A 21,160-nucleotide genomic window follows, 5' to 3' on the forward strand; every position below is an offset into this window, starting at 1 on the left:
TAACAATGAAAGCAGTAATAACTGAATAATGCAGGATGTCTGGTCACTGAAGAAACTTTTATTCAGAGGTACAGAAAACTTTGCATGAAACAACTTCAGAAACTTTGAGAAACACGCTGAAAAAAATAAAAACAACAAACAAAAAGAATGAGATGTCATAAAAATGAACTTAGAAATGCAATAACAGAAATTGGTACAGTGTGAAGGGGCTTGCTGGGGGGAACAGAGGTCCGGGTTGATCACAGCAGCCGTCCTCGGCACTCTGTGGATCCGCAGCAGCACAGCAGCTCTTTGCCTTCCACGCTCCCAACCTCGTAGTTATAATCCCAGGTCAGTTCTGTGCCGGCCCGTATCCGCCTGAACCAACCCAGAATAAGATTATTAACAGAGATAGAGGGCCAATGTGTCGGAAAATAGGAGAATTTGTAAAATAATGGATGAGTAAATGAATCAAAAAATAAACTCTTAAGGAACTTCAGATCCATTTATCCTGCTGCAATAATCCGAGTTTAAATATGAAACATCTTTTGATGGAAAAAGTTTAATCTTTACCACATTCCCTTAAGCTAAGCTCCAATTACTTCTTAAGTATAAAATCTGGGAATGAGTCTGAATTTAAAGATGTTCCAGTCACAGATCTATGCCTTAACGTTCAAGTAGTTCATCACTTTAGAGTTTAATAAGAAAGTTGAGAGGAAATGCATGGCGATCAAACATCTTAGGTGTAGCACCCATTTGTATTTGGTGACTACATTTGTCTGAAAAGAAAATTTAAATCCTGAAATTTTTGACAACTCTTTAACAAGTTACTGAAGGAAACATAAAAAAAAATTAGGAATGGACTTTAACTAGGCCATCCTAACTCATAAATATGCTACCTATTCTATTGGCTTGATTTATTTTAATTAGTTACCATAGCAACAACCAAATTCTAATCAGTTACCATAGCAACAACCAATCAGTTGAGTGAGAGTTTATTACCTTGTCCTAAAACTGTGTAAAATCTTGTTTTTGGTCTTTAATATTAAACTAATAAAAAATACCACGAGGTTTCAGGTTGTTGAAAGTTAAAATGCTCAGTTTTAAAACACTGGATGGTTTTCAGTTTTTGTTTTTATTATTCCTTGTCTAGAAGGAATGCATTAAAGCTTCCATCTCACTGCTGTTTTTGAACATAGATCTCTGATTCTTGTCACTCACTTGCTGGCAAAGAAAGCCACCCAGGGGAATCTCAAGTCGTGTGTGTCAACGAAGACATTCTGGACAAAGAGGTTAGGACTGCAGCTATGCTGTAACACAGATAGAGGGATATATGTCAATTTTATTTATAAAGCACTTTAAAACCGATTGTATCAGCACCAAAGTGCTGTACAGTTTTTATAAAACCATCAATAATGAATAAAACACACAGAAATTAAACACAAAAATAAGAACAAATAGGTCAGATAGGTTACAGAGTCAGACCTAATTTTAGTGCTAAGAAATATAGGAGTTTTAAAATGATCCAAACATATATGCCAAATTAAGGCATGCAGAGCTGTTACTAATACACAACCAGTTAATAAGTGACACACAATGCCAACAGGAAAGAAATCCATATTACATTGAGGTAACGTCCAAGATTTCCTTCCAACTTGGCATCGATGATGTAGCAGGACTCTTCTCCGTCAAAGAACAGGCGGGTGTTTTTAGGAGCGTTTTCTGTCCCTCCTCCAGACTGCCCCTGCTGCCCCGGCTTGCTTCCCTGACCGCTGGGTCCGACCCCTCCTGCAGACGGAGCTGTCTTCACCATCATGCTGTGGGTGTTCTTCAGGGCAATGCCTCGGGTGGATTTCACCGCCACCTGCTTCTTAGTCACACCGGATACAGAAGCTACAAGAGAAAAGAAACAAAGAACACGTTAAAACCATGATACATGTAGAGTAAGATGCAGTGTTTGCTGAAGCAGCGTTCACCTTGGGGGACTTTTTCTCTCTCTTTTTCCCGGTCTTCAGATCCAGAGCTAATCGTTTGAACATCATCGCTGTCAGAGAGAGTCATGACGTCCTGTTTTTTTGCAAGGTCAGTCTTTATTTGACTGTAAAATAAGAATATCATAGAGGGTCAGGCAATTTGACTGGCAGTTTATTTGAAAAGAGTTGGAATAAAAAAGAAAAATGCTAATCTATTAAATTTAGCAGAGAGCAGGGGATTTTTAACAAACCTCTTGTTGTCTCCAGTTTCCTGTTGGAGAGAGAAGATAATACTGAAATAAATATCATCCAATATAAAAAGAATTCAGAGTTTTTTTGGGAATCTACTAGCTTCTTAAAAACAAAAACAAAGGTCATTTGCCAGAAACCAGAATAATAGACTTCATGACTTAGTATTTGATTAATTTCACTGACCTTCTTCAGTCCTTGGCCGGTCAGCCAGGACGCCACTTTGCTTTTCCCCGTCTCCTCAGGCATAGAGGGCGGTTTGTCATCTTCTTGTCCTTTGGCTGAGACACTCAACCCATCTTTGCTGTCCTGACTTCCTGCAGCAGAAGAAAAAGTAACGGGTTAAGGCTTAACACATTGTTTATAATTCATCATTGCCATTTCAGTGTATGCAATAGATATTTAACATTGCTAGTGTTATAGAATCACATTTTTAAATGCTAATTTAATATTTAGCCAGCTGAACAGTCTCAAGGCAGCAGACATAAATGACATTACTCAGAATGCTAATTGTCACTGAAGAAAAAGAGAATAAAATATTAATATTCCGTTTCTCGCTCCATTTCTATCCACTCACACTATACGCAGCACTCTGCTATACCCAATGTTGACCCCTCCCTCCTGCATTCAAACGATAACATTTAATAAGTCGAACACGTTCTACTGAGAAATGTGAGAAAATGTGCTCCTCTGCTCCAGATTGCATTGCTGTGGGTGTTGGCTGTTAGTGTCATTGACCAAACCATAGTACCAATACACAATGGTAGGTTAACACTAGATACCTTCTTTGTTTCCTTTGGCCTGTCCACGTGTGGTGTAACTCCTCCACACAGAACCAGGGGTGTAGAAGTTTTCCTTCACAAATGTGTCGTCTGAACTGTCGCTTTCGTCTTCACTCTTTGAATCTTTTTCCTCTTCGTTGTTGCTATCATCTGACGAGCTGGAGCTTTGGGCTGCGGCAGGAGAGCGTGAAGAGTGGAAACATTCAGTCAGTTAATGACACCGCGGCTAGTAAAAATACAGAAGCCACCACCTCTCATCTTTTCTCACCTTTTTTCCTGGCACTGCTAGAGACTAAAGCAGATGGCTGGATTTTCATCCTAGACACATCCACGCCACTTCCTTCGCTGTCTGAACAGTGCGCCTCGCTCTCGTAGCCTTCCTTGAAGTTCTCCACACTCTCAATGTGGTCAAGGTTAGCAAAATACTCGTCACCCATCTCCAGACCTTCTTTGTCAGCAAAGTCATCCGTCAGGATTTTACCTGTAAAAAGAGAAGGAAAGGAATAAATTGTCCACCTAGAATAGTTGTCTATGCATGTCTGTTTTTTTTGTTGTTGCTTCTAATGTAAAGTATTTCTCACCAGCATAAATGCAGACAAATGAGCCCTTAGCTATATCGTCCAGGCAACGGATGCCCCAGCCTTTGTTCTGGGTCTTAAAGAGCTGCAGACGGACCTGCAGGCCGTGCTGCACCAGCCGGTTCGTGCACATCTGAGCACAACATTTGCACCTTTTGTTGCATTCGTAGATCCTGAGATGGAGCAGAATGGAAGAAAGCAAACCATTTCATATTAACCATCAGAGTTAAAAATCCTTTTTACTCTAGGAGGGTGTTATTTCCCTATAAATTATGTAGCTGTCTGACCCTGTAGGCAGGCACTCTTCTAATCGCTTGTATGAATATCCTGCGCTGTGGTTGATCTGTCCCCCGGGCGTACACCCTGACGCCTGGAGGGTCAGCTGATGGCAGGAACATTTGGATCTGTAATTAAAGAGAAAAAAAACATACAAGATTGCATGAAAATCATCGGGGGCTTATTTGGACTGTAATTTAAAAAAGGACAGAGCTTGTCTTTACTAACTTGTCTCGACAGCCGTCTGTACATTCACAGCCAACCAGGAAGTCTGAACTGGTGTTAATAAATACTCCGTCTTCAGGAATGCGCTCCTTACCTTGTAGGAACAAGATCAAGAATCGGACAAAATATTTAATTTTATAGTTGGAATATATATATATATATATATATATATATATATATATATATATATATATATATATATATATATATATATATATATATATAATTAATTAATATGTAAAGATTTCCATTTTATTCAGGGTCTTTTAAACTGATCTGCAAGATGATTAAAATGATAGATTTTTATTTAATCTGGTAAGAATATTTTTTATAGTAGGACACAAATCTGGAATTTAAATGCATCCCAACTATTGATACCACTTCTGCTAATGATGTCTATTACCCCACGTTACAAAGGATGTTTAGTCCTTGTGTCAAACTAGCCTGAAGCAACCTTCAGGTTGATAACAAACCAGCTTACTGGGTTTAACCTCTAACCAAATGATGAATAATACAAGCAATCTCATATTTGGTATGAAATCAGAGGGATTCTTACTGTATTTTACATTAGGAGGTGGAGTCGTATCAATCTCATTAACACAGGACAGAGGGATGTCCTCCTTCCCACTAGTGATGTCTGGAATGTAATAGAAGGGCCTTTGTGGCTGGAATGGCCGGTCCACCAGCACATACGCGTCGAGACAGAACATTTCTAAGAATATAAAGTCACATTGGGTCTGGAAGAGGTAGTTCTGGATCTCCCCCATGCTACGCAGGCAGAGTCCACATGGAGCCTTGTAGATAACATGGAAGGACATCTGAGGGGTGAAAAGAGGAGGGGTTACTTTACTCCGCTTAGGAGAGCAGCATGGTAATATGATTTAAGGGCTCCCGCTTACCTTTCGATTGACTTTGCGTCGCCCCGTCATTCGTCTGAAATCGTACAACAGCGGAGTGAGGAGGGGGTTCTTTCCTCTGTGTAGGTCTGATTTTGCTGGTCGAACACGGTTCAGACAGGCAGGCTGACAGGTGTGTGCCAGGTAGAATATTCTGTCTGTGGGGGCTCTGTAGGAAGGCTGCTGGGGGATGGTGGCCATAGCATGAGTAACAACAGGAGGAGGAGAAACCAGGGTGGATGTGGGCCGCTGATATGAAGACGTGAAGGAGGATGTGGGAGCATTGGAGGTACTCACTACTTTTATACTGTGGGTTAAAAGAAAACAAGACATGAAAACTTTAGTTGATGTACAAAAATGGATCTGATTTCTACAGTTAGAGCAGTCAGTGGTTGGTTTTAAATGATAAGCCTGTGCAAAATATTACACGGGATTAAAAACATTTCTTTTTAGCAGGATGTATGACTTTTAACATTTTACAATTATGTTATTGATTTTATTCACAAGTGTTTTAAAGCGATGTTTAGTTTTAAATTTTGATTTTACCCTTCTATGATGATTGTACCTGTAGCATTTACATTTTCTTAAATGTAAAGTGCATGACAAATAAAATGTACTATTATTATTAACATGGAGAAAAGTTTGTATGGGAAAGGAATGGACTTAATTATCAAAGAGGCATAAAATAGAAAGATATAGCTATAGCTATAGGTAGCAGTATAGAATTAACGGGCTTCCCCCCACACTCTGGTAAGAACCCAGAGGATTATTTTATTTATTTGAACAATTATAAATAAATAAAATTTTCCTGCCGAGGTGAAAATACAGCCACCCCCAAAATAGAAGCCATTTGAAAATAAACTTAAAATCTATTTCCAGTCATCAAGCAGCAACAGTAGAGCCTCTTAGATCCCTGCATCTGTACCATAAACCTGCAGCACCAAAACATCCATTGTTAGAGCTGATAACAGATCAGGGCATTTAGGTAGCAGCACATGATTGTTACCTGTGACTTCCTGTGACTTTTACAAGAGTAACTGAGTTTTACCAAACACTGTGTCTATGTGAGTGATCTGTTTTAAACAATTGAAAATTAGTAGTTAGGAAGAAGAGAACCTACGTCGAGAGGCTGCTGGTATTGGAGGATGCTGCCTGCAACATCTTGGAGGCATGTGTCCCTCCCACACCAGGGACGAAAGGAGAGGTGCTCTTCTTTGCCATCTGATGTTTATTTCTTGATAAAACAAAGAGAGGAATATTAAAACCTCTTATTTCAAGGATTGAGCCCAATCAATATTTACTAAAGAGTTGAGTATTATCCCCATGAAGGCGTAACAGTTGAAGTAAAACATGTTGAAGGGCTGAAACAAATAATCACATTCATTGAATATTCAAATAATCAACTAATTTAATAATAAGTTAATCGTTAATTGGAGTATAGAGACTAAAACGTGCCTTTAGCTGACACAGCAGCCCACTTATAGCAGTAATTATACCAAGATTGTAAAGAAAAATATAAACATTTTGCATTTAAGATTTAAAAAAATGTTGATATGCTCTTTATAGAACTACTATATTGGAAATGTTGGAGTTTTACCTGGTTTGATTTAATAAAAAGTCTATTTCAAAGAATATTTGGCTATCAAAATATTAATCAAAATATTATTGACAGATTCATCGATTTGCAAAATAATGATTACTAGCAGCCCTAAAGATTTGAAGTGCAGGAAAAGCTATAAAAGTATAATCTTTATGATGACTTATGAATATTGTACTGTACATATTAAGATAAAGCCAAACTCCAACAGAACCATTGAAAAAACTGTTTTATTCTGCTTAATAAATCCCTCCATATTCCTATTTCTAAAGCAGGTAATACTCCAAATGACTGGGCTGTCCTGTGAGGTTAAACCCTGTTTTCATCTGCAGAGGTCTCTGTGACATGTTTTAGAAGCATACTTACTCAACACGTGGAAGCTGGCCAGATTGTGAGGGCTGTGGGGTCTGAGGGGTTTGTTGGGTCTGCGGTGACTGCTGGAGCTGCTGGATGGGCTGGGGCTGTGGTCGCTGCTGTAGCTGCTGAATTAGTGTTGTAGCTTGAGGCTGGCTGGGTGCTGATTGTTGAGGTTTGGTAGGAGAACCTCCGACACTTTCCACACCAGTATATTGGACCACTGGGCCTTTACTCCTTAATGCTCCTAGAAAATTTGGAACAGTAGGAACAGTTTAAAACACCTCAGACTGAGAATAGCCTAATTATAACTCTATTTAAATATGACTTTAACAAAGTCTCCCAACTCAGGATATGGAGGAGGACTAAGACTGCTCTCCAAGCAGTACTGGCAGCTTGTTCAACAGCATTTAATCAACACAAGCAGCTCCAACCACACTGGAGAATTTTAATTAAACTGTCTTCCCCAAAGAAGAGAATATAAAGGAATAAATACTGTTCAAAATTCTATTAACACTGTAACTCTAGCTATGATTGACCCTAAGGTTTCAAGTTTGTGTTGTAGGATTATCCCAAACTACCAAACTGTAGGATAAGTTTTACAATGCTGTAAACAGTTATATAAAACTAACTGCTGTGCTAGGAAGGGTTAAACCATATTTTTTAAATATTTGCTTTACAACAGTGCAGCCTCAGTTCAAAAAGTAAAGGAAGTGTAGCAAAGGGAACAGATAACTTATGCTTAAAGTAATGTTTAAAATAAAAGTCTACAGTCCAAATAAAATCTGTATTAATAATATATAAAGGTCCAGCAAGTGGGGCTTGGCTTATCACGCCCAGTCCTACCTTCCAAAGGCGATCTGGACTACAGGCGCTGGTCATAAAATTAGAATATCATGAAAAAGTAGATTGATTTCAGTAATTCCATTTAAAAAGTGAAACTTGTATATTATATTCATACATTACATACAAACTCATATATTTCAGATGTTTATTTTGTTTAATTTTGATGATTACAAATGACAACAAATGAAAATCTCAAATTCATCATATCAGAAAATTAGAATATTACTGAAGACCAATAAAAACAAAGGATTTATAGAAATGTTGGCCAACTGAAAAGTATGAACATGAAAAGTATGAGCATGTACAGCACTCAGTATTTAGTTGGGCCTCCTTTGGCCTGTATTACTGCAGCAATGCGGCGTGGCATGGAGTCGATCAGTCTGTGGCACTGCTCAGGTGTTATGATAGCCCAGGTTGCTCTAATAGTGGCTTTTAGCTCTTCTGAATTGTTGGGTCTGGTGTATTGCATCTTCTTCTTCACAATACCCCATAGATTTTCTATGGGGTTAAGGTCAGGAGAGTTTGCTGGCCAATTAAGAACAGGGATACCATGGTCCTTCAACCAGGTACTGGTAGCTTTGGCACTGTGTGCAGGTGCCAAGTCCTGTTGGAAAATGAAATCTGCATCTCCAAAAAGTTGGTCAGCTGCAGGAAGCATGAAGTGCTCTAAAACTTCCTGGTATGTGGCTGCGTAGACCCTGGACCTCAGAAAACACAATGGACCAACACCAGCAGATGACATGGCACCCCAAACCATCACTGACTGTGGAAACTTTACACTGGACTTCAAGCAACGTGGATGAAGCGCCTCTCTTCTTTTCCTCCAGACTCTGGGACCTTGATTTCCAAAGGAAATGCAAAATTTACTTTCATCAGAGAACATGACTTTGGACCACTCACCAGCAGTCCAGTCCTGTTTCTCTTTAGCCCAGGCAAGACGCTTCTGACGCTGTCTGTGGTTCAAGAGTGGCTTGACACAAGGAATGCGACAGCAGAAACCCATGTCTTTCATACGTCTGTGTGTGGTGGTTCTTGAAGCACTCACTCCAGCTGCAGTCCACTCTTTGTGAATCTCCCCCACATTTTTGAAGGGGTTTTGTTTCACAATCCTCTCCAGGGTGCGGTTATCTCTCTTGCTTGTACACTTTTTTCGACCACATCTTTTCCTTCCCTTCGCCTCTCTATTAATGTGCTTGGACACTGAGCTCTGTGAACAGCCAGCCTCTTTAGCGATGACCTTTTGTGTCTTGCCCTCCTTGTGCAAGGTGTCGATGGTCGTCTTTTGGACAACTGTCAAGTCAGCAGTCTTCCCCATGATTGTGTAGCCTATAGAACTAGACTGAAAGACCATTTAAAGGCTTTTGCAGGTGGTTTGAGTTAATTAGCTGATTAGAGTGTGGCACCAGGGGCCATCAATTTTGAACCTTTTCACAATATTCTAATTTTCTGATATGATGAATTTGAGATTTTCATTTGTTGTCATTTGTAATCATCAAAATTAAACAAAATAAACATCTGAAATATATGAGTTTGTATGTAATGTATGAATATAATATACAAGTTTCACTTTTTAAATGGAATTACTGAAATCAATCTACTTTTTCATGATATTCTAATTTTATGACCAGCACCTGTAAATGGTGTATGATAGTCAGAAAGCACATGAAACTGCAGAATGCTCTGCTGAGGTTTTATTTCATGGTAAGTTTTTTTTTATTTTTTATGAAGGAATGTGTAAATTAAAAATTAACAAAAATACTGTAACTCTGAGAGACAGCCGTTAAAAAAGACCCGCATAAAGAAAAGGTTGTGCAACTGCAGAGCTTTTGTGCAACATCAACTGAGTTTGACCTCAATAAGTAAAGGCAGTCTGAAGCAGAAGGTAAAACTAAATAATAAAGCTATCTGCTTGGTCCACATCTTTTTCGTTATTGCTCCAGTAAAGTGGAAAAAACGGAAATGGGAAAAGATTTGTATCCAATAACTGTATTGGTCTGGAAACCTTTGCTTCTCGATGATCTTGTCCATGATACAATAGAATTTAAACCGACCCAGTCACATGATTGGATGTGATGTGTTCAGTAAACACAGCCACAAGCCGGGTCTGTTTCCCTGACCCATGGCATGCAGAATGAGGGTTCAGAAATAGGCCCTCTACCAATCAAATTATAGGAAATGGTATGTTTTCTAAAAATTGTCTACATTTCTAAGAAAGGTTTGTTTTTTAAGTAGTGCTCATATTCCACATCCCAAACACAGACAGAAAAAACAAGCCCTCAATCTATCCCTCTGTTCTGGGTCAGAAAGCTTCTCCATCACTATGGCAACGAAGCGGTGCCGTGTCTGTCACATGGAAAAACTAGCTTTAAACTACTGGTGCAGCCTACAGACCTCTCATTACTCTAATGGTGCCAACAGACTCAGCAGTTTCTGCCAGAGTGATGTTGCCATCTTTGATCATGGAGGCAATATGACAGGTCTGATAGATATTGTTTGGATGCTGATTAACATTTTCCAATTGATTTTTGTAGCATGCTTTAGATTGAGGTTACTATCAGGTGCCTCATTAGCGCTGGACAGAGGATCTGGGCTGAAGGTGATAAAACAGATTAGAACATCAACATCCACAACTAGCTTTGAGGAAAAGTAGATTATCCAAACTATTTAGGAGACGAGAGAGAAAATGGAAGGAGGACAAAGATAAAGGAGTAATATAGAATGCTAACTTTTATTTTTTATCATTTATAGAATGTCAATGCTCAAGTCGGACTATGTTAACCTGGGCCAGATAAGACTGCTATCTGCCAGTGTCATAAGCAATAGAGTTTTCATAGCTCTCTGTCTGAATCGCCCAGCTATAAAGGAACTATGAGCCAAAGTTCTGGCTCCTCTTTACCCAGTTCCCACATTTGTGTAAAAGGCTTGCCTCAACCGATGCAGGCTTGCAGAATCTCAGAGAAACCTCGGATCAAGTCAGGCCACATTAAATACCAAATAGTAAAGCTGCAAATTTTTGTGTTTTTTCTATTGTGCATGACTGAGTATCTTTACCCATGTTGGGTCTTGTCCTCTGGTGGCCGGCCAGCTTCTTCTCATGGGTGTTTGCTGAAGCCAGTTTCAGGTTGAACATGGGCTCCAGCCTGGTGGATCCTCTATAAATCCATTCACTTCTCTTATCATCCTGCTCGACACCAAGAAAACACAAAAACTGATGTAAACAATTAAAGTGTTACACTGTTGTTAGAAAAAGCTAAAAAAACAAATAAAAAAACACTGTTGATTCAGAAGTAAAGCTCTGAAAATACTTAAATTCAGGTGTGGCTTATACGCACCAAAAAGAGAATCTTGACTAAGCTGCTGTCCACCTCTTCCACTTTGCTCTTCCACCACGTCCCCTCCCATTCAGTCTTGATGATTTGACCGACCTTTAGGAGCACCATCGGCCTACTGGGATAGGCAGAGATGTACTCCTCGATGAAGTCCCGGCAAGACGCATCCTCGATGTCTTCCCAAGTACGTTTCACTATGCAAAGAAAAAAACTCATCCTTTTTAACATTATTTTCTACATGCAATTTATTTTAATATAGAGAAAATAAGAATTCCAATCTTACAAGGTCTGCAAACTGGGTACAGTTCAGGAAGGATCACATATGAAGCATAGCCATCGTCAAAGAAGATCAGAAACCTAAAACAAATACGTCAGAGAATCAGAAACTTGAGGTAACTACCTGTCTAAGGTTGCTGATTTATAAGCATACCTCATGCGGTTCTTGTTGTTAGGCATCTCTGCTACGATTCCAGCATACAGCCAAACCAAGTTGCCATCTTTGTATTTGGCAACCACACGAGCGCCAACATACAGGCTCTCCAGCGTGGGGTTGTACTCAAAAGCCACATGATTTCCAGACAGCAGACTCTTGCCTTTATCAAACCTTACCTTATACTTAAATATACCATTTCCTGAAAATAGAAAGAGCTCCGGAATTATTTAAAATGTCAAGAAAATAATAAACTTTGTATGGAGGAAAAGTATGTCCAAAAGCCAGAAACGTGAAGTTTAGAATGATTTTAAAGGAAGCATACCAACAGTGTTAATTGCAACCAGGGTGCCTTTGTGCCATGTCTTAGTGCGTTTCTTTCCCAGGATGCTCATCCCGACTTTGAGCTCATCCTCTTTTATGTTAGGATTCGGCTTCGTCATTGTCTGAGATGGAGCGTGTGATACAAATATTGCTGGTGTGGAGGTCTGAATGCCTGGTGGAAAAAATGAAAAATATCCCACATTTGTAGCAAAGATGGCTCCGCAGAGGAGGATGTGAGAAGCGTTGTGATCCCTCACCTGGCTGAGCTGCAGACTGCACCGCTGTTCGTATCAAAGCAGAACCAGTGGATGGCTTGGTGACTATTTGGACCACCTTCTGGACCTGCTGGGTGGCTTTCTGCAGGGCTGTGGAGGCGTCTTTTAACTGGTAACAGAGATCAGACAACAATAGACACATGATCACATAGATAGTTTATAACAACTTCTAAAGGGGTTGTAATTTTAAAAGACAATATAACTTAATCAATAAGTCATTTGTGTTAGATTTCAGTTTTGTTACTGGCATCATATCCTAAGACACACAAAGTGAAATAGTTCTCATCTGCACATATACATATACGGTATACTTATTTAGCGGTGGGACTCAATGCAAATTTTTTAACAAATCAGTAATAGGGTGTTTAATTAATTAATCAAACTTTTTATTAAAATCATGATGACAAAAAATAAACAATAAAAATATGAGCACAGCAAAGCATATATACATTTAATTTTATCCACTATTTAGGTTATTAAACTAGCAAATTGGTTGAAAGTTAAGTTATTTAGCTTTCTGTAGAAACTCCAGATACTTTATGCAAATTCAGTGAAAGACTTTTCGTGTTTTTGGTCATGAACAGCACTTTGAATTGTTTTGCTACAGAAATGTGTTTTATAAATAAATTTGCCTTCCCTACAGTAGAATGATTAATTAATTAATGTAAGGCTGACTAATCTTATCAATCAACTAACGATTAATTGAGAAACATAAAAAAAAGAAAACTGTTTTCTTCTTATATCAAGAGGATCATGAAGGGTTAAATATTAAATATTTTTTACAATAATCAATGTATAAAATGGTGACCGACTAAAAAAAAGAAAAAAAAATCCTAACTCATTATTAAACTAAACATATCTAGAAGATACACCGTATTTTCCATACTATAAGGCACACCGGATTATAAGGCGCACTTTCAATGAATTTCCTATTTTTAAATTTTTTTTTTCATATTTAAGGCAAATCGCACTATAAGGCGCATAGAACAGAAGCTACAGTAGTAGCTGGGCTTGTTATGCAACAACTGGATGCAGCTAAACTAAAGAGAATGTCAATGAAACAGTCAGATAACTAAGTCAAACTTGACTTCTCATTCCCTGTGGTGTGAACATTCACCGTACTTGCTCTCATTTTATCCAGTTTGGTTCACAGGAATATCAAAGGTGAAAGGAACCTCGTCTATTCTGATGATGTGCTCCTACCGAATCTTTTTTTCAGAGATCTTGTTTTTGCAGTATGCGTGGAAAGAGGCCAGCTTTTCTTGACAATCTTTTGGCAGTTGCTGCGAAACATTAGTTTTTCTGAGGGTGGAAAGATTTAAGGTCTTTTCAAGCAACACTTCTACTTGCTGCTCGCTGTTCGTGTTTGTCCTCCAAATGTATCCATCTTGCTTTGTTCCCTTGGAAACTGTTTAGTCTTCTTTACTTGGCGCAGGTCATCTTCTTGCTTCCTCCACTTCCGCACCATTGATTCATTAATGTTTAATTCTCAAGCTGCTGATCTATTCCTATTTTTTACTGCATAACTGATAGCACTGAGTTTAAACTGGCGTTGTATGCCCATCTCTTGAAAGGAGCCATTATGGGTTCTTAAACACAAATGGAAATGACCTAGTATGCTCCCATGAGAGAAAAAGGAGTCGGCGGCTGCTCCCCGTAGCTGCGAGACCTATTGAAGCCTAATCTTGATCCATACTTAGGGGGCACCGGATTATAAGGCGCGCTGTCGGTTTTTGAGAAAATTGAAAGCTTTTAGGTGTGCCTTTTAGTGCGGAAAATATGGTTACAAAACAGGAACCTAAGTTACTGAGGAAAAAATAAAATATATGAGAAACAATATTTTCCAATTATCACTAAAACACAGGGTATGTTGCTATTACTATTGCACTGAGATGCTTTTAAAGCTTCAATACCCCAAGCAGAGAAACAGTTGAGATGCTGCTTGTGCATCAGATTTACAAGTGTACAAGAAACAACAAACGCAAGCGCTCCTGACTTAAGAAAAGCAATGCAATTAACTGTGTGAATTTATCCTTCTCCATTAAAATGTACATAATTAATGAATTCAAAATAAGTCCTGGCACAATTACCAGCCACTTAATTAGGTTCACCTGATCAACTGTTGGTTAAAGCACATTTCTAATTAGTCAATCAGATGGCAGCAACTCAGTGCATTTAAGCATGTAGATATGGTGAAGGCAAACAACTGCAGTTTAGATCTAGCATTGGAATGGGGATGAAAGGTAATCTAAATTACTATCGACATGGCAAAGTTGTTGGTGCCAGGCGGACTGGTGTGGTATTTCAGAACCTGCTGATCTACTGGGATTCTCACTCACAACCGTCTCTACTCTTTCTACAGAGAAGGGTTGGAAAAAGAGAACATATCCAGTTTTGGGGGCGCAAATGTCTTGAGGGTTACAGGAAAAGAAATAGTCAAAGATCATGGTAGCCAAATAATACAATTAATAATTCATCATGGACACCAGGTCATCAGAGGACAAACACAGAGGGATTCGCTGGCTGTTCTCACCACTGGGTCTTTAGCTGGCATTAGTGGCTTCGACGGGGGAACCACTGATGGTGGAGAAAAGAAGGGAAAGGGAGAAAATAAGGCTTATGTGGCAGCATAGGTGACTCATTTGTAGAAAACTGTTCCTTACAGCATCCTACGGCGATGACGTCATCATCTTCATCATCATCTATCTCGATGACTTCAGAGGGCAGCCTTCTTCCTCCGCCTCCCTCATCCTCTGAGCTGCTCTCCCGATAGACCAGACCGTTACTTTCATACACAGCCTTCACAAGCTTCTCACACTCCGTTACAGACCTGAAGAAACCAGAGAGGCTTAATAGCTGGGAGAAAACTGTGAGTGATTATTTGAGCCGGTGTAACGAGTAAATTCTACCACTGTGAGATCAATAAAGTTAATCAATCAATCAAAACAACACATAAACTAATGAAAGTAACAAGTTTTACTGGTATGCATCGTTGAGAAGTTTCTCTGTCTCGGCCTCCTCTTTCTCTTTCTGCTCCACCCATTCTTCAAGCTCTTTCAGCTGCGCTTTTTTCTTCTGCACAACTTCACTCTGCTCCACAGCCTCTTCAATCCATTTCTTTAGCTCATCAAGTGAAACTCCCAACTCGTCCTCCAGACTGGGGTCCCAGGTATCAACCTCCATTCTGAGGAGAGAACAGATAAAACACAATTATCAATTTTATGTCTTTTAGCGAATAGAATGCATTCTTAGCTGCTGGGCTTATAGGATTACTGGATGATCCAACAAAGTTATAAAAGCACAAATAATGTATTCCTTTGGTGGAAGGACCTCTCTGTCTCGATACGTTTTTTTAAATAATTTCTCATATCCACTAACAACACCAATTTCTAGTAATTCTAACATTTTTGTTAGTTATTGTGCCTCTAACAAATATTATCTCCCAACCCGATGTTTCTTAATGTTATTTTGGCTCTCCTGTTATGAAAAAAAGTTTTAAAATGCTTGTGGTTGCCGATTTTAGAAAAAAAAAAAAAACAATTACTGAAACTGTAGCAGACAGTATTCAATAGTTTCCAAATCCTTACACGTTTTCAATATTTAAAATTTCTCACATTCGTCAAGACTGATTGGGGAATAGATGGAAAATTAAGAAATAACTTGTAATGTGAACATATCCAGGGTCACCCTTGAAACTGTTCTGTGATCCGAAGAATGCCCAAGCATGAACTGCTTTAACTTTTTATGTTTAGTTAGTAACAGTAATTAAGACCAGAATAAACAGTAATAAACGTCTACACAAAGAAAATTGAATTAAATTATTTGGCCAGTCTTCATCTTTAGACAAAAAATAAAAAATCAGCATACAAAACAATATATTTGAGGGAATTACTAATTCAATAAAATTTCAAATATATTATATTGATAACTTTTACAATGGTGATTATTTTGATAGCCGTAGGGCGTAGGTTTGATCTCAACCTTGGTAGGGACACTAGTGGTCTTAAGTTAAATTGGTCTGATGTCATAGGTCCTACACATTATGCATGCTCCTATTTTTTTATGCTTGACGTGAGCATCAGGGCACATTCGTTTAAAGAGAAAATAGCCTTTTTTACTACATTTATACAAATTTTATAAGCACTACACACACAAGATTCTGTTAATCAATGTTTGAAGCGTCAGTGGCTCAGAATAATGTAAAATTGGGACAACTTAATACTTTGAAAAGGGTAACATTTAACAGTAAATATGTGCCTTTTTAAGCAAATATAATCTAAATATGTCTGTGCGGATTTATCCTGTGTTTTCTTTTGAAGAAATAGAATTGTGCAGAGGTAAACAGAGGTAAAACCTACTCTTATTATTTTTATCTGATATGCTGATATTCTCTATATTGTAAAGCAAAGCAAAATAACATATCCAAGGGACTCCAAATAGATTTATTGTATTTCCATGGGTGCGGGAACTATAAGAGTAACTGACACTGAGCGTTTAAAATATGAACTTCAATATACAAGTTGTCAGAAAAGAAGCGACTGCTGCAACAACACTGTATTGTAAATAGGCTTGTCCCGATCCGATACGTGGATCGGATCGGGACGCCGATATTGGCAAAAAAATGCGTATCGGCAAAGCATGTAAAATGCCGATCCAGACTGCCGATCCAGTTTTTAAAAAAAAATCCGGTCCGTATTTTCCAGTTTCTCCGATTAAAACGATCCATTCCACTATTTTGCGCCAGTGTTTCACTGTTTTGCATTTTTATTAAAACTTACAGTAATACTTGCACCTTTAACTGTTTACGGTTTTACTGTTCACTGTGCAATTTCAGATTGCTATTCATAATTTTGTCCAGTTTGTGTTTATCTCTTAATAAACAGGTAAGTTTGTTGTTACCAAGCATTGTGTTTTATTCAATCTCACCTAATTTAGCTGGCTAGATGTTATCAAGAGTACTAAAAACCTTTTCAACATAAGTCTTACAACTAAGGCTAAATACTTTAACTTAAACTTAAACACATGCTCGGATAGGCTGGTATCGGCCAGTATCGGTATCGGATCGGAAGTCCAAAAACAATATCGGTATCGGATCGGAAGTGCAAAAGCCTGGATCGGGACATCTCTAATTGTAAACTATAAACATGTTATTCAAATAGAATTATTGGTAGAGACATGTCCCTATGGTCCCTATTCAAACCTACGCCCATGGCTGTAGGCAGGAAGGGTCTTCTGTTGTAGTCTCTTTGCCTGAAGACTGTTGATGTCCAACAGTCCTCTGAAGAGGAGGTTGACCACACTGAAATTCATATTATGTAAATGTTTTATCTGAAAAATCATCAGCAGACATTCAGGCCAAAATCATCTACAATAGCAGACGAAATAAAATACAGAATTTAATTGTAATTCCTTGCTTCTTTGTAAGTATCCAAAATCCTCAATTTAAAGTGGAAAAGCGTGCTCTATAGGAACACAAATAAGAACAGACCATGAAAGCTCAATAAAAAAAGCTCCTAACAGTGATTTCTCTTTGGGACATCCTCCAGATATTATTAACTAACATATTGTGAGCATTCACAGTAAAGGATGCAGCAAATCCCATAACAAGCTGCATGTTTTGCACTCATCAGCTGCCTGTGAATAACGGTTGGAGACTCGCTAATTAATGGAAACAACAGAAAAAATGATGAAAAGTGAAGAAACAGGCGCGATCAGTTTGGGTTCACGAGACAACTAGTCTTTAGCTTCTTAATATCTGAGTACAATAAAAAATAACAAAAAAAAAAGTGTACGAGGGGAAAGCAGGAATGTATTTTGCACAGTATTCCATTCATAAAATACAAAATGCAAGGACTTGCAAAGTTACTCAAAGCGAGTGTTTTCAGTTTAAAAACGCATAGCTTCATCTGGTTTTTATTAAGCAGGTAACAAGATGCAAGTGCATGCTAGCGGGTAATGCTAGCATGGGCAGCAGAAACATTTAGGACTGAATGAAAGAGCAAACTGCAAAATAAACAACCAATAGTTTAAAGCTGTTGTCGGAGAGGCGACTTACTCTTAACCCAGCTAATGTGAGACCTATAAAAACACTCACCCCTCACCGCTCTCCATCCCGTCTATTGCAAATATAAGGCTAACTTGCTGCTACGGCTAACGGCTGGCTACAAAGAGAAGCGCGTGCTGCGGATACCGGGGTATTCCAGGCGGGCGGTGCATATATTGATTGATTTTCACAATGCTTTTTTTCCCCCCTGGTATTTGAATAAAATTATTCAAATAATAATAAAATTATTCAAATAACAGAAACACCTTTAAATCATATAGACTAGGAATTTATTTACTAAAGTACTTTAGTAAACAAATTCCTAGTCTATATGATTTAAAGGTGTTTCTGTCTTCACCCTAATCTGTTGGTCCCTTTAGAAATTCTCTATTAGACTGAGTCTGTTACTACTCTGACTACTACTGCAAAGTGTTATTAGTACTTCCAGTTAAAATAAACATACTATAAAAAAAAATAAAAAAAAACTTTAAATATAAATCTGCCATAGATTTGAATACTTCTTGACATAAATGCGTTTATATATCCTCTAAAACTTTGAAAATAATAAAATAATGATGTATAACTATTGATTATACTTGTAATAATATGTAACAATGTAATAACAAGAACATAAAACATAAGACAAGCTTTTAGGTTTTCACTTTTCAAAAAACACTAACTTTACCATCTATTGGTTTTGAAGGCATAATTTACTTATTTACCAAAAAAAAAAAAAAACTGTAAGGAAAAGTCAAGCCAGATAATTGTGAATCCTTATTGTTGTTTGTATCTTGAAGCTTTTGGGAGGTGAATTCATGTTTGAAGGCAGTTTAACTATTTATGATATAAACACAGTGATCCTTAGGTGCAAAACAACAAAACAAATCACAAAGCAAAAATAATGTTTGATTACCAAAAGATGGATTTAATAAAAAAAAATTTTTTTTTTTTTGGAGGATTTTTCTTCAGATGTGACCCTCCTGTCTGAATATATGTAGCATCCCTTTATTTAAAGATGCAGAAGTATCAGCCAAATGGAAACAAATAGACATATCCCAAATACAAATAAAAACCAGGCTTGGGGGAAAAAGAGAGAATAAGTAAAACCTCAGAAAACACAATTTTCAAAGAAACTCTTAAAATATGGTATGAGATACTTAAAAAATACAAATCAGAAGGGGATAGTAAACTATTAATGTGGCCCTCTTAGTCAACGAGATTCAAACCAAAAGACTTGGATGGCACATTTATAGATTGGAGGAGAAAGGGGACAACAGCTATCTGCACACTAGTAGAAGGCAAAACATTTAAAACATTCAATAAAATCAGAAGAGAGTTTGAACTGAATAACAGATTTTTTTTCAGATACCTACAGCTAAGACACTTCTATACCAATGAGGTAGAGAAAGAATTATCGCCGGAAGGAAATTTGTTGATTCAATTCTTTGTAGATGCATACACGAAAACCCCAACAAAAGTTGTATCTAAGCTATATAAAAGCTTACAAAAAGTCCAAATAGGAGTAAAAAGTGAAACTGTCAAAGAGTGACTGGCTTTCAATGTGCAAAACTCAACACTCCTCCACAAGCCCTAGAGGCTGGAGGGAATTTGGATGTAAAAATTTAATACGCTACTTCATAACGCCTCAATTACAAAATAGATTATTCCATACTCAACAACAATGTTGGAGACAATATGGATAGATGAATGCCAGTCACTCTCATATATTTTGGCAATGTACAAAAAATACAAATCTACTGGGATCAAGTTGTTCAGGCTATAGAAGAAATAATAGGATACAAGATACACAAGGACCCACGAATTATGTACTTGGGCTGGCTGGAGAGGGAAGGGATACACAGGAAAGACATCTATGTCCTCAAAATCTTGATAGTGGCAGCTAAAAAGGCAATTACCAGAAAATTGTTAATAAGTGACTCTGCACACCTGACGCAAAGGATATTAATAGTAGAGGAAATCTTCACAATGGAGGAAATGAACTATAAGCTGAGGATCAAGTACAAACACCTGAAACAACACTGGAGAAAGAGGTTTGATTACAAAAATCGGAAAGGCCTTACCCTCAATAAGACTGGAACGACATACAAACCTTTTTAGGACCTCACTAAACTTAGATTCTGTTATACCTTTGCTGTATTTTTTTCGCCCCCTTCCCTGTTCAGATTTCTTTTGTGTTTTATGCAAAATTGAAAAATACTAAATAAAAAGTTTTTTAAAAGATGCAGAAGTATCCTCAACTCTGTAACATCCCAAAAAGATGAAGCCTGATGTCTCCTTAGCATTCAGACTATCTCACCAAGTATTCCATGTTATTCTTTTGTTTTTCTCATTCCTCTGTTTCCTCCTCCTGCTCCTCCATGTAAGTAGACACAGAAACAGCGCTGTACGGATCCAGCACCAGGTTAGCACAGCGCACAATTGTCACGAGCAAAAAGAAGCAGAGGAGGAAGAAAAAGAAAAGGGCAAAACCAAGGTCCACATCCACTTCAAATCCTCTCCAAGGGTTGGCTGGGGGGTCCATGTCAACAAACATATGTTACCCCAAAATATCTTTTTATCTATTAGATCCCAGAGAGAAAGAAAAAAGGACAAAAAAAAGTTTGTTTCTTCTTTTTCCTTCAAACACAGAAACATGCGGTATACGCCAAAGACAGGCGCCCTGTTTGGCACCTGCGGCCTCCTTGAATAGTTAATAAGGAGTTTGGTAACAGACAGGTCATTCCTGTGACTGGAACCCAAATGCGTCTTTTTAGAACACAAAAAAAGAATTTATAAAATATTAAGTCTGCTGTCATTTCTAAGCATATACTAATAAAATAGGAGAAGGGATAACCTGCAAACGTCTCTTTTAATGCTGTGTGCATCTTTTATTAAGCACAGGCAGTTTGCCATATTTCTGAACCAGTTTACACAGCTTCACACACCAGCACAATATCTGAAATTATTGCATGACCAAAATGGTTTTTGAATTTAGGAAATGGAA

General features: G+C 38.0%; 2 protein-coding genes across 3 annotated transcripts; both read right to left on the minus strand.

Moving 5' to 3' along the window:
• Positions 1-38: 38 nt before the first annotated feature.
• setdb1b (SET domain bifurcated histone lysine methyltransferase 1b) lies at positions 39-18,314 on the minus strand. Of its 2 annotated transcripts, none has more exons than XM_038284259.1 (25): positions 18,208-18,314; positions 15,094-15,297; positions 14,777-14,943; positions 14,647-14,690; positions 12,096-12,222; positions 11,840-12,010; positions 11,515-11,716; positions 11,368-11,441; positions 11,088-11,278; positions 10,807-10,936; positions 6,922-7,156; positions 6,079-6,192; positions 4,962-5,265; positions 4,619-4,880; positions 4,066-4,156; positions 3,849-3,965; positions 3,565-3,734; positions 3,252-3,464; positions 2,984-3,154; positions 2,388-2,518; positions 2,204-2,223; positions 1,956-2,077; positions 1,604-1,872; positions 1,201-1,289; positions 39-357 (listed from the first exon to the last, which is right to left on the minus strand). In XM_038284259.1, exons 1-25 carry the CDS (start codon positions 18,222-18,224, stop codon positions 240-242), a joined length of 3,753 nt encoding a protein of 1,250 aa, XP_038140187.1. In that variant the 5' UTR covers positions 18,225-18,314; the 3' UTR covers positions 39-239. The 2 variants fall into 2 exon arrangements, with proteins under 2 accessions (XP_038140187.1, XP_038140188.1); XM_038284260.1 differs by lacking the exon at positions 18,208-18,314 and adding an exon at positions 17,322-17,391.
• A 1,842-nt stretch (positions 18,315-20,156) lies between these two features.
• On the minus strand, positions 20,157-20,698 carry LOC119783162 (cortexin domain containing 2-like). Its single transcript, XM_038284525.1, has 2 exons — positions 20,565-20,698; positions 20,157-20,184 (listed from the first exon to the last, which is right to left on the minus strand). Exons 1-2 carry the CDS (start codon positions 20,696-20,698, stop codon positions 20,157-20,159), a joined length of 162 nt encoding a protein of 53 aa, XP_038140453.1.
• Between the last annotated feature and the right edge of the window lie 462 nt (positions 20,699-21,160).

The sequence above is a fragment of the Cyprinodon tularosa genome, unplaced genomic scaffold (assembly GCF_016077235.1).
Source record: "Cyprinodon tularosa strain WSP-4 unplaced genomic scaffold, ASM1607723v1 ctg2, whole genome shotgun sequence".
In the NCBI taxonomy this organism is placed as follows: Eukaryota; Metazoa; Chordata; class Actinopteri; order Cyprinodontiformes; family Cyprinodontidae; genus Cyprinodon; species Cyprinodon tularosa.